Source organism: Mobula hypostoma, chromosome 5, assembly GCF_963921235.1.
Source record: "Mobula hypostoma chromosome 5, sMobHyp1.1, whole genome shotgun sequence".
In the NCBI taxonomy this organism is placed as follows: Eukaryota; Metazoa; Chordata; class Chondrichthyes; order Myliobatiformes; family Myliobatidae; genus Mobula; species Mobula hypostoma.
Window position 1 is genome coordinate 48,561,552 of NC_086101.1, and position 14,255 is coordinate 48,575,806.

The 14,255-nt window shown below is 44.4% G+C and overlaps 1 protein-coding gene across 6 annotated transcripts in view; it reads right to left on the reverse strand.

The window, feature by feature from the left end:
- tbc1d4 (TBC1 domain family, member 4) overlaps positions 1 to 14,255 on the reverse strand; it is a 313,622-nt gene that overhangs the window by 147,200 nt on the left and 152,167 nt on the right. For 4 of the 6 annotated variants that reach the window (XM_063048455.1, XM_063048461.1, XM_063048456.1 and 1 more), the window contains exons 2-3: positions 4,349 to 4,915; positions 1,263 to 1,352 (exon numbers count right to left, since the gene is read on the reverse strand). In XM_063048455.1, coding sequence (XP_062904525.1) covers positions 1,263 to 1,352; positions 4,349 to 4,915 — 657 coding nt within the window. Of the gene's footprint in view, positions 1 to 1,262; positions 1,353 to 4,348; positions 4,916 to 6,191; positions 6,275 to 11,884; positions 11,972 to 14,255 lie in introns of those variants that run through there. The other 2 variants (XM_063048458.1, XM_063048457.1) reach the window with 2 other exon arrangements.

Genomic DNA, 14,255 nt, shown 5'->3' on the forward strand with positions numbered 1-14,255 from the left:
ATTTGTAATTGTAAATTGTGTTGTGATTAGGCTAGTGTAAAACGGATGGATTGCAGGGTGGTGCTGCTCCATGCTATATTTCTAAATAAATACATACATAAATAAATAGTCACAATGTGGCTTGATCAATGCCTTATAAAACCTTAGCATTACATCCTTGCTTTTATATTCTAATCCTCTGGAAATTAATGCTAATATTGCATTTGCCTCCCTTTCCACTGACAACCTACAAGTTAACCTTCGGGAATCCTGCAAGAAGATTCCCGATTTCCTTCATACCTCTGATTTCTGAATTTTATTCCCATTAATAAAATAGTCTAAGCCTTTATTCCTTCTATCAAAGTGCATAACGATACAATTCGCTAAACTATATTTCATTTGCCACTTCCCACATTCTCCTAATCTGTCCAAGTCCTTCTGCAGACTCCCTGCTTCCTCAACACTGCCTGTACCTCTACATATCTTTGTATTGTCCACAGACTTGGCCACAAGCCATAAATTCCACCATCCAAATCATTGACATATAACGCGAAAAGAAGTCTCCCAACACAGACACCCTGTGGAACACCACTAGTCACCAACCAGAAAAGTCCCCCTTTATTCCCACTCTTTGTCTCCTTCCAGTCAGCCAATCGTTTATCCATGCTTGCATCCTTCCTGTAATACCATGGGCCCTTATCTTGTTTCATGGCCTCATGTTCGGCACCTTGTCAAAGGCCTGAAAATCCAAGAAAACAACATCCACTGACTCTCCTTTGTCTATCCTGCCTGTTATTTCCTTAAAGAATTTATTTCTTATATCTCCAAAAAATAGAAGGCTACAGGCTAGGTACTGGTAAAGTGAGTTAGAACAAATTGTGTACTTTATGGTCGGCATGGTTATAGTGGGCTGAGCAGCTTACGTACAATCGAATCTTAAAGTATTAATTTACCCACATTGCATTTCTCCCATCCTACACCTAATCACAGCGCTTCCCTTTTGTTCTTGCTCCTCCACACACTTTTCTGCAGTCCAAATCTTTGCTTAACTCTAATTCTTATAATTTTGAATAAAAGGTCAAATTTGCTCCTCTCGTCACAATTGCTGAACAATCTACTGTGCATTTCCAGCATTATCTGATTTTGTTTTCAATTTCCAGCATTGGGCACATTTTGATTTAACATTAGAATAATCTGGCAAAAAATAGTAATAACAGCAGGCAGCATCAGACTTGTCTAAATTGTGCAACCAAATCCACAGAAAAGATGAGATAACAACAAACCTGAGAACAGGATGAAATAGTCTTGAAGTTCTTCTCAAGCACGACAGTTTTGGTGTCAGGACTGATGAGGTTAACTTCAAACCGGCCAACCTGCAAAACAGAGGATGGACATCATTCCACTTGAAAGTAACTTTGTTTAATTGAAAGCCTCCACTAATCAACTGGTGAACATCGTTAAGAATTCCAAGGTGCTGAATGTAACATTGTAGACCTGAGACAGGTTGGCTAGAATGTGGTCTCTGAGAAATAAATGTGTGAGGAAAGAAATATGTGCTAGCAATGCAGGATTAGCCCATTTCAAGAGACAGCAGGCTACTTGTCTGCATTAATCCCATATTCTTCTGCACTTCACTCATTCCAGTTGCAGTTCAGATGCCTCTTAAATATTCCTGCCTCCACCACCTCCTCTGGCAGCTCATTTCAGAGGCTAACTACTCTTTGTGTCCACGTTGTCAACCACCCATGTAGAGTAAAGTTAATCTCATTTTATTCACCTAACATTTCACTCATCTACGCACCAAGGACAAAGTACAGTGGTCAACTGACCTATCATCCCGCATAGCTTTGGTGACGTCACAGAGCAAATGTGCAAACTCCACAGAGATAGCATCAGAAACCAGGATCAATTGGAAATTAGTAGTTGTTTGATTATTGTCACGCGTACCAAGATATAGTACAAAGCTTGTGTTTTGCATGCCATCCTGACAGATCATCCCAAACATAATTACAGGGAGGTCGCACAAAGGGAAAAGCAATAACAGAATGCAGAATGAGAAATACCAGTCCAGGCAGACAGTAAGGTGCAAGGCCGTGGTGAGGTCGACTGAGAGATCAAGTGCTCATCTCTATCATGGTCCACTCAAGAGTCTTACAACAAAAGGACGGACAGAAAATATCCTTGATCCTGGTGGAATGTGTTTTCAAGCATTTGTATCTTTTGTCTGATGGGAGGTGGCAGAAGAGACAATGCGGTGGCAAGGATCCTTAATTATGTTTGCAGGTTTCTCAAGGCAGCGGGTAGTTTGGACACAGTCAATGAAAGGGGAGGCAAGGTTTTGTAACTGGTCTCTGTAGCTGTGAGGCAGCAACTCAATTAGCTACAGCACTGTGCCACCCCAAAAAAAAGTAGGTATAGTGGAGTATAACTTAAACTTCAGTGAAGCAATGGGACACCCAGTTTATACTCCTAGATTCTAGCTACAAAGATTACACAAAGAAGAAATGTTGCTCTTTTTCTTGGGGTTAAGTAAACCTCCATCAGGACTGAAAAGGAAGGGGGAAGATGCCAAAATGGATCTTGGATAGGAGATAGAAGCCAGTAATGCGGGGTAAGGGAACAATGAGTTTGGGGGCAGTGGATGGGAGTCCTCCAGAGTTGATCAGGTTAGTGGTGGTGCCATAAGTAGTTTTCTGATGGTCTGGAATGGGATTCTCTTCAAGAGGTAGGTATGAGGAGGTATCTGAGAGTCGCCGCCTGCTCTCAGCAAGGTCAAGGTCAGTCTGCCACACTACAACAGCATCCCCTTTGTCTGTGGGTTTGATTGGAAGGTTGGGACTGGTGTGGAGAGAGTGGAGGGCAGTGCGTCAGATATAGTAAGATTTGAGGTGGAGAGAGGATTGCTGGAGTCAAGATGGTTGACATGTCATCCACAATTCCAAAGGAACAGATTCAGAGCAGGCAGAGAACCAGCGCGCGGTGTCCAAGATGTGGAGGAGGGTTGAAGACAGGAGAAGGGGTCAGTGTGGGGTGTGGAATTCTCGCCAAAGACGTGGGTGGGCTCAGAGATGGAGGCGACAGAAGAAGAGCTTAATGTGCGGAGGGTGCGGAACTCGCTGAGGTCTGAGCGAAGGGTGACAATGGTAAGACCTTTGCGGAGGACAGAATGTTCAGCCACAGAGAGGGGAAGGTCAGAGGGAATGATGAAGGCATGGCGAGGATTAGAGGTGAAGAGAGTTGGTGATGCCAGTTCTGCTCTCTGACCAGATGGAGGAAGCACAGCAGTTACTGACAAAAGTGGAAACTGAGTGCAATAAAGTTGGACTTTACCTAAACGCTAAAAAGACAGAGACATGGCGTTTAACTGCGACGAAGGTACTCTCAAGAACATAAAGAATGATACCATTAAGAAAGTCTTTGAGTACAAGTACCTCGGGTTCAAATCTGGAAGACTTAGGCCTGAGTTGATGTCGTAGTAGTAGTAGTAGATGCCAAAGGAGAGAGGATGGTTGGGGTGTGCAGGAAAGGCGGGGTGAGCTCCGAGGATGCAAGAGGTGATGGTGACAGACAGGGGTGGAGAGTGGTGGTGGGGGGAGGGGAGCTTGGGGATCCAGTGGCAGTGAGTAAAGTCTCATCCTGGAGGTGCTGGTGGTCAAGGTCCAGGCTGGAGCTGGACCGAGAGGGCGCGCAATTTGCAGTCTGAAGACATCTGGGGTCACAGTAACCGGCTTTGGCAGCAGTGGAATCCAGCTTCTGGATCCATTTGGGGTCACTGGAACCGGTGTTGACCACAAAAACATCACTAGCCCCGAGGCGATCATAACCACTGGAGCCAGGGATGGAGTCGGTGAGATCCGTGATCTGGGGGCATTCGATCAAATCGAGATCTGAGTAGGAGACTGTCTGGGGATATCTAGGACTGTTGGAGTTGGAGACAACGGGATCTGCAGTCTAGAGTAGACAATCTTGCGATCTTTATTCATATCCCTGCTCGGTTCCCATGGCCTTGCACAGTGGTCTGCTTCACTGTTGATTGGAAAGCTGCTGACTAAACTTCTCCCATCACCCTTTCAAGTGAAAGCATCATGGATTATTTCTTAAAAAACATGCTGTGTAAATACAAATTTCCTCTGCCATTGATACCCATATGTTACAAAGAAAACATGCAAGCACTGCATATGAAGCCTCTATCTGTTCAATGATTGCAGGACATTAGCAATTGAATTAAATAAAATGCTAAATCCAAGGATACTCATTAATGCTGGAATCACATAATAAAGGATGTTTCTTTGCTTCTTTGAAACAGAACTTCGATTCATCCAATTACCTGGCTCTTTCTCAGAAAACGGGGATGAATGAACACACATACCTGAAATAACATTGTCCTATTTTTCTCTGCGTCAGAGGGCTGGACGTGGCTTGGGGCACTGGCATGACGACGTCGAGGAGGTACTTTAGTGGCGAGGTCAGGCACCTTCCTGGGCCGGATGCTGGCGACGCTGTTGCACCGGTACCGGAACTCAGCCTGCTCATCTTCGAGTGGCGCGTCCTCCGGCCCGGGCTGGGCCAGCGCCAAGCAAGGGCCCGTGCCCAGCAGCTCACCCTGGCTGCCGCCACCGCAGGGCAGGTTGGTGCTGATGGCCGCCTCGTCGGCCGCGTCGCAGAGGAGCTCTCCCCCCTCACCAGCTTCTGCCGGGGAGTCCTCGTTCAGCAGTTTCAGCCGCTCCCTTTCCCGCTGGTGCAGGGCAAACTTCTCAATGCAGTCATCAATGAGAGTGGACGGGGCCTTCTTGTGCATCACCACCACCTTGCCACAGTACAGCACCTCATACTTCTGTGAGTTGTAGAAGGCGTCATCGCTGTCCTGCCGGGACTTGGCATCCCCTTTTAAGGAGGCCTTGGAGACCTGTCGGATGCTGCTGATAACATCAGGAACCTGGAACAGCAGGAAGAAAAATGTTAAGAGATCCATGGTGCAAGATAGAGACCAAATGCAGACTGACCAATGGCCTTGAAGAATCCCTGAGTCAGATCCTAAACTTACGGCTTCCTACTGCTTCCATCTTCCATCCCATTCCCAGCCTGATCTCTCCATCCTCAGCCTCCCATGCTGTTCCAGTAAGGTTTGATCCCAAGCTCAATAATTACTTTTCGTCTTTCCATTACAATCTTTCAGACACAAATTGCTGGAGGAACTCAGCAAGTCAGGCAGCATGATGGAGGGGAATAAGCAGTCCACATTTCAGCTGACAGCCTTCGTTAGGACTGGAAAGGGAAGGGGAAAAACCAGAATAAGAAGGTGGGACGGAGGGGAGAAGTACAAGCTGGCAGGTAAGAGATCCTCGTTCCACATTCCACTATCATCAGCTCCACCTTGAGTTCCGTTATGGTTCTACTGTTGAAATCTTTCACCTTTAATTCCTTCTAGTTGCTGCCCTGTTACAGACCCTCGCTTCTGCTGTCTCCCCCCGCCCAATTCCCTGCGCCCAGAAACACTGTTCAGTTTTTACACCATAAAGCACTGTTGATCTGAAATATTTATGCCATTTCTCTTTCCACCGATGCTGCCCAATTTGCTTGGCATTTTGAAGAATATTTTGCTTATATTTCCCACTTTTGCAAAAGTCATCATCACTGCTAAAATAAAACACCTTGGTAATCAGGCAAGGTGACTGAACTTAAATTAAGGCACATTGAATGCAATTCTGTCCAGCTGTACAGCACTTCAGTCAAACACAACAGTGCCCGGCATGGTCACACTCTTCCTCTAGACCAGGGGTTTCCAGCCTGAGGTCCACGGACCCGTTGCTTAATGGTATTGGTCCACGGCATAAAGAAAGGCTTGGGAACCCCTGCTCCAGACTGCAATCGACTAGAAACTTAGAGCATCTACTCCAAGCTGCACCATCGTTCAGCTCTGATGGAAGACTGCATTATGAAAAGTCATCATCTTTCGGATGCAAGGGATTTCCAGTTCTAATTAAATGCTAATATATTCCTTTGGAACATACTATGATTGTACAAGGACACTGAAAATAGAGATCTCTTGTGAATTCACAGCCCCAGCACAGTGTGGAATAAAGGGGGTCAGGGGAATGGTCTATCATACTAACTCCACACATCACCTGAGAAAGTAAAACAATAACCACCAGACATTAGCAACACCACACACAAAATCTTTTTGAAGACTGATCGATCAAACTAGCCGGTACCTTTTTAATCCAGTAAGAGAGTGGAGCCATGAGAATCACCCAGAGGAGACGTTCTCTGAAGCACTACGCAGAGGTAAGCCTAGTGCGCAAGTAACTTCTCTCTGAACTGGATTGATTCAGTTTGGCTGGCTCCCTCTCTGGGTACGTAGGAAACGTTATTTTGGCAGTTGGAAATTTGAAAAGGGAAAGAAAGCAATGTTCCAGATGTTATCTGTCTAATTATGACGTCATTCAGCTGTACTTCCAAGCGACTACAATAAATAACATAAATCTGCACAGCCTGGGGATTGTAGTCCTTGAACTGTTTTCCATTCAAAGAGACAACTCACATTCCTGTCTGCCGCTATTTATAGGAAGATTTTTAGTCACTGGTACGTAGGTTACATTCATATCTGTGACTAAAATTTACATTCCAGATCTCAATGATAGCATTTTTATTAGCCACGCCTCGTAGGCTCAAGGCAACAGCAAGTACTTCACTGGCTATTCATTTACTTTCCAAGTGTGGACACTACTTAACCGTGAGGGCACAGTCATTTTCTGCAAAGAAAGAGCCACAATGTTTTAGTGGTATTGATTCTGCTTTCGGTTTGGACGGTTAAAAACCTGCGTGATTTGTTGCAATGAAACAAGAGGACGCACAAAGACTCCAAGAATCACAAAAGCATGGGGAACTGGTCTATCCACCCATCATTTTCATACCTGCCCACTGAGAGCCCGGGGTGAGTTGTTTCCACTCCTGAGCTTTCTCCAGGGGAGCTTTGTATTCATGGAATCCAATTCCACCCACATGTCAGGTAACCCTCTGACAGGACCACATCCTTGTCGTGGTTTGGAGGCTTGTGTGTCTCAATCACCTGGAGAGCTATGTAGGCTGGAGTCCGGGCTTCATGCTTTGGTTCTTAGTCGGGTCACCCATGCCAAACACGTCAAAGTGTAGAATCTGCTGCTGCTCCAGGTTCGAGGGTTCAGCTCAGGGCTACCACCCTGACCGGTAAAACAAAATTTGTTTTGGAAACAACTATGAAGAATCCTTCTACATCTGAGTGCAATGGTATTCCTGAGTCTCCATGCCTCAGTAGCGAAAGCCAAGAGGAAGCTTCTGACAAGATGAAGGAAGCTCTGCACACCACCAGAGATGGAGGATCTTCACCGATGCCCCAGATGCCAGCAGTGTAACCGGCAGTACACAAGTCAGTCAGATACTGCTCTCCAGATCTCAGTACAGCTGCTCAGAAACAAAAATCTCCTCTTCCCTTCAGCTCTTCAGCTGATTACTTTAGATCTTTGGCCTCTCCTTAGCAGCCTGCTTGCCAACAAAAACTCTCTCTCTCCAGTTACTCTGACAACCAAACATCTTCAGTGGACCATCATGATGACCTAGCCTTCTGTTCTGACACAGCTTGCTCTATACTCTTCTGCTATCCAGACAGCAACGCCACAGGCATCCCTCACTGCTTGTTAGAGCAAAAAGATACACACTGTCTTACAGCAATGAAGATATTATGATGTCTATCAATACTCAGTTAAAATAGCTCACACCTTACACAACCAGGATTAGCAAGTTTCCCTCTTCACAGAAGTGACCTGATGTCCTGGGAACTTCCAGCATTTTTGCTTTTTGTCCAAACAGCGTTACACGAGGTCATTCTCACCCTCAGCTATTAGCCTCTATAATGTGTCAACCTATAACTGAGGGACTGATGACCCCCTCCTGTTAGACTGGTTGGGGTAACTTATATTTTACTCTTTCTTGAAGGATGCAGAGAGCAGATGAATTGCTCAAGGCACTAAAATGTGCCAAAACATTTACTGAAATATGCAAATATTTTCAATTTCAACCACCATGGCTTCTTGGGCAAGAAGTCTTGACCTTCAGGCCTCAGCAAGTGCTTCCAGTCAGAACACAGAGCAACATATACAACGAACATGACAACTTTCCTCTCAGAATATTGACTAGTTTAAATAGGAACCTTTATTTATTTATTTGGAGGTACAGGGCAGAACAGGCCCTTCCGGCCCAAAGAGCCACACTGCCAAGCCATTCACCTGAGCTGAATCACAGGACAATTTACAATTCACCTGAGCCGAATCACAAGACAATTTACAATTCACCTGAGCCGAATCACAGGACAATTTACAATTCACCTGAGCCGAATCACAGGACAATTTACAATTCACCTGAGCCGAATCACAGGACAATTTACAATTCACCTGAGCCGAATCACAAGACAATTTACAATTCACCTGAGCCGAATCGCAGGACAATTTTCCATTCACCTGAGCCGAATCACAGGACAAATTACAATTCACCTGAGCCGAATCACAGGACAAATTACAATTCACCTGAGCCGAATCACAGGACAAATTACAGTTCACGGGAGCCGAATCACAGGACAATTTTCCATTCACCTGAGCCAAATCACAGGACAATTTTCCATTCACCTGAGCCGAATCACAAGACAATTTACAATTCACCTGAGCCGAATCACAGGATAATTTACAATTCACCTGAGCCAAATCACAGGACAATTTACAATTCACCTGAGCCGAATCACAGGACAATTTACAATTCACCTGAGCTGAATCACAGGACAATTTACAATTCACCTGAGCCAAATCACAGGACAATTTGCCATTCACCTGAGCCGAATCGCAGGACAATTTACAATTCACCTGAGCCAAATCACAGGACAATTTATAATGGCCAATGAACCTGTTAACCGGTACATCATAGACTGTGGAGGAAACAAGAGCACCCGAGAAAACCCAGGAAGTTCACAGGGAGAAGGTACAAACTGCTTACAGACGACAGCAGAATTGAATTCCGGAATGCCCCGGGCTGTAACAGGATCCCGCTAACCACTAAGCTACCTTCTTGGTGTTAGCTTTGCCCAGTTGGTAGACCTTCCACTTCTTTTGAATCAGGAGAGTGAAGGTTCAAGTTTCATTTTTACATTACTGGTTAACGGTTCAGTGCAATACTGGTGCGCTCTGCACTTTGTAGGTGCTTACTTTTACTGGCCTTCTGGCGTGGACCTGTAAAATCACAGGGTGCTATATGGAAAAGGGGCAAGGGGAAATCTCTGTGGCATGCTGGACTAATTTTCCCTTGACAGACACACAGATTTGATTGTTATAATATTGTTATTTGTTGGAGTTTATGATGTGCAAATTAGGAGCATCGGAATAAACGCAGGAAGACAAGAAGCTGCAGAGAACAGTGGGCTCACCCACTGGCACATCCCTCTACACCAGGGGTTCCACAGACCCCTCAGTTAATGCTATCAGTCCATGGCATAAAAATGGTTGGGAACCCCTGGTCTACTCTACCAGAAGCATCTCAAGACAGCAACATCTGTCGTTGAAGATCCTTGCCACCTGGGCCATGTAATCTTCTTGCAGCCACCGTGGGGCAGGAGGTACAGACTCCCAAAGTCCCACACCATCAATTTCAAGAACAGTTACTTCCCTTCAATCATTTGGTTCTTGAACAACCCTAAACACTACCTCAGTTTAATAACACAATGACTACTTTGACCACATTGCACTACAAAGGACTTTGTTTTTTTACATAAAAGAACTTTGTTCTTTTTGTGTAATTTTCATCTGCTTTACTGTATAATTTATCTTGTAAATGTTGTGTCTCTGATGTTATGTCCCTATGATGCTGCTGAAATTAATTTCTTCATTGCACCTGTGCATACACATACTTGTGCCTGTTACAATAAACTTAACTGACTTTTTCTGTTTTTATTATTCAGTAGGGATCACAGCTGGTCCATGACCTGACTCCATTTATCTGTATTGGTCTCACAAACCCTTAATGTACAGTTGACCAGCTGAAATCTATCATTGTTAAAATTAACAACTAGTCTAATGTTAACAGCTATCTGTAAAAGAGAATTCCAATTTTGTACACTTGCAGCTAAAAGGAGTATTTCCCAGCTTCACTCTGACAACTCGATGACATTGGAACTATAAATCGAACACAAACCTAAACAATCAAATATTAAATCCACTTTCTAACTTTATCTGCCTTATCTAACCTCTGCTTCAATACATCTTACCATCACACAGCTACTGCTGAGGGCCAATCAAAAATATCCTCAAGGCTTAGATTGTTTTTTATTTCTTACTTCTTTTAAATTGACTGCCATGTTAACATTTGAAAATGTCCCTCCAGGACTATAAACACTTTAAAATCATGAAGTGTGTGATCTGAATGCAAATCTTTCCTATCTCACATCTCTCAGATTATGTTAACACCGCACCCACATTACACAATCAAGGTGCCATGTACAATTTGAGAACTAGGTTATTTATTGATTGAGGAACAAATTAGCTTCTAACAAAGCAAAACATGGCAATTTCTGTCCTTCTAATGCTCTCGTTTACAGAACTACTCCTCTGCAAACTGTAGTTTTGGATTTATTCCAACTAAGATACTCCAGTCTGGATTGGAATGTATTAGTTAGTCCAGGTTCCAATTGCAGAGGGAGGCAGAGACCCAGGTTCTGTAGCTGTATTCAATGAACAGCATCCTGACATAGGTGTTTGTATTGTCCACATGATCTAAAGTCGCATGAAGAGCCATTGAGATTCCATCTGTCGTAGACCTTTTGTGACGATAGGCAAGTTGGAGTGGGTCCAGGTCCTTGCTGAGACAGTTCTTGATTATAGCCAAGATCAATGTCTCAAGGCATTTTATCCCTGTAGATGTGAGTGCTACTGGATGATAGTTATTCCCTGCTTATTCATGTGTGTGTCTAAATGCCTCTTAAACATCACTATCATATCTGCTTCTACGTTCTCTCCTGGCCGTGCATTCCAGGCACCTACTACTCTCTTAAACTTAAACTTTCCCCTTCTCACCTTTGAGATTTCCACCCCAGAGAAACAAACATCTCAATCTATCCTCTTATAATCTTATAAACCTATTCAAGCCTTCCTTCAGTGTCTGATCTCCAGAGGAAAACAATCCATGTCTGCTCAATTTCTAATAACTAATACATTCCAATCCAGACATCTTGAACCTCTGCACCCTCGCCAAAGCCGCCACATCTTTCCTGTAATGTGGTGACCAGAACAGTCCAACCAAAGCTTTCTACAGCCGTAACATTTGCTGCCTCTCATAGTCCAACCTCATGTCCCCGTTGTGAGAGGTGCAGATGGGAAAAGCAGGCCAACATGGCTCCGGTGAAGCTGTACACACCAATCCCCTGTACAGTGGGTACAACGGATTACAGAAGCATTGATGAATTCCAACCACAACATCGACTTCGGATGGTGGAAACGATGGAGGCCATCAATAGCCTATGCTCCACTAGGAGCTAATGTCCCAAGAAGATGCATTTGATTTGCCAACTTTAATGTTCTATGGCCTGACTTATTGAAGGCAAGCATTTCATGCACTTTCTTCACCACCCTAGCCACTTGTGTTGCAGCTATAGAATTCCACCCCAACCCCATTGTATGAAGATAACAGTCAACCACAATGGTGGGCTTGGAAGCCGGAAAAAATGGTAACTTTCCTTCCCCGGCTCTCACATGCAACACACATGGATTCATCAGACAGCTTAGCATTAGCACTGGTACGCGCTTTTAGTTCCAGATTTATTTGATTGATTCATTTTGAAATCTAGAACACCTGTGACAAGATTCAAAACTGTGTTTCCCAATTAACAGTCTACCTTTGGAGATGAGGTGGTGGTGTGAGATATGTCTCTACCAAAGCAGGCGTAAGGCGCTCCTTCTCTCCGCTAGCCTGCAGGTGACCCTTGAGCAAGGCGTAGCACCTGCTTAAGCCTGATTTATACTTCTGCATCAACGCGTCGCTGTAAGTACCGCGTCGCTGCAAGCCCTACGCAAAGCCGACGCGGAACCCTACGCGAGAGCCTGCGTTGCTGCGACACGCACCTCTCCCAAAATGTAACCGCGTGTTACAGCAACGCAGAGCGTAAGAACTGTGATTGGTCCGCTTGGTAGCATCGCATTTCCTCCTACGCTGCAATCGCTTCCCATTGGGCGACTGAAGGGCAGGGAAGGAACTCTGGCTGCAATGCTTTCCATAAAGCTTTACAGACCTCCGAAATTATGGAGGACACATTTTGCTTTTACGAAAAAAGACGCTCGCTTCTTGTTTACCCCGAGAAAGACTACCATGACCATGAAGCCTTGCGTGGGCAGGTGAGTGCACATGCGTGACGTGCGCGAATTGCAGAGTGACACAAACACACCAACGCACAAGTATAAATGCACGCAATGTGCGTAGGCCACTTGCGTAGGTGTCGGCATCCAGTTAAGCAGAAGTATAAATCAAGCTTTAGCCCCACAATCAAGGTTACATGAAATCATGGGAGCTGGTGGTGGATGGTCATATGACCAGCTAGTGCCTATCACAAGTCTCGGTTATGCGACCACTGACACCAGGCAAACAATCTCTGAAGACCATAAGACCATAAGATATAGGAGCAGAAATAGGCTATTCAGCCCACTGAGTCTGGTCTGCCATTCAATCATGGGCTGATCCAAATCTTCCAATCATCCCCACTCCCCTGCCTTCACCCCACACCCTTTGATGCCCTGGCTAATCAAGAATCTATCTATCTCTGCTTAAATACACCCAATGACTTGGCCTCCACAGCCACTCATGGCAACAAACTCCACAGATTTACCACCCTCTGACTAAAGTAATTTCTCCACATCTCAGTTCGAAAAGGACATCCTTCAATCCTGAAGTCATGCCCCCTTGCCCTAGAATCCCCTACCATGGGAAATAATCTCGCCATATCTAACCTGTTCAGCCCTTCTAACATTCTGAATGTTTCTATGAGATTTCCCCTCATTCTCCTGAGCTCCAGGGAATACACCACAAGAGCCGCCAGACATTCCTCATATGGTAACCCTTTCATTCCTTAATTGCTAATGGCTGGGGTCAACCATCTTGTAAAGATGCTACCCAGAAGAAGGCAATGGCAAACCACTTCTGTAGAAAAATCTGCCAAGAACAATCATGGTTATGGATAGACTATGATTGCCCACGTCATGCGACACAGTACATAACAAACAAACCTTCATAGATACTAGAGCAGGAATTTAGTGATCTGATACCCTGATAAAGGGTCCTGATCTCAGCCTGAAACATCGACTGTTCATTTCCCTCCATATATGCCTCCTGGCCTGCTGAACTGCCCCAACATTTTTTTTGCATGTGAACTACCATGCTACTAGATCTCACATCATCAGAGGTACATCCATTTGTACCAAGTGCAAGCTCTCCTCATTTCCACCTTCGTTACCTTTGTTAGGAGCAGCATTTCTGCAGTGTTTAGAGAACTTAAGCCATGATCAAAATATCCTGACACGCAGTAACATTAAACTTTAGCTGTTTGCCATTTTGAGTAAAACCAAATATCTTTCCAAACAGTGCAATTTGTTACTTTAAATAAAGGGACTTTTGTCTACTTGAAGTTACACAGACAAACTCAAGTGTTTGGAGACACCCAATTTGTATAACAAATTCCCTAGTCATTGGCTAACAAGGTGTGTGGTATAATCTTCAATGCTCCTCCATTTAATTATGAATATTCTGAGTCTCATCACCAAAATCTGAGCACCACAAGCAGGGGAGATATTATGATTGATTTTAAAATTGTGTGGGTCTTCAATCAGATCCCACTGTGTTTACTGTGATTAATGAAACAAAGGATGAAATGTGTGGTCGCCTGCTATACTTCATGATTGGTGCAGGAACAAATGTGCACTCTTTCCTCTGTCTCCAATCTTCATTGGAGATGGTACTAGTATGTCTATTTATCACTACTGACCTTGGAAAAATTTCTCAAAAGGCAGTGAATTAAATTCAAAAAAGATAAAATAAAAAGTGTTATCCACGATGTGCATTCCAACAATAAACTACATAGATAGTGAGACAAGAGACTTCAGTTATCTGGAACAAAAATATAAACTGCTGAAGGAACACCACAGATCAGGCAGCATCTGTGGAGCCACAACCTGAAATGACGAATGTCCATTTCCCACCGCAGATGATGCTTGACCAGC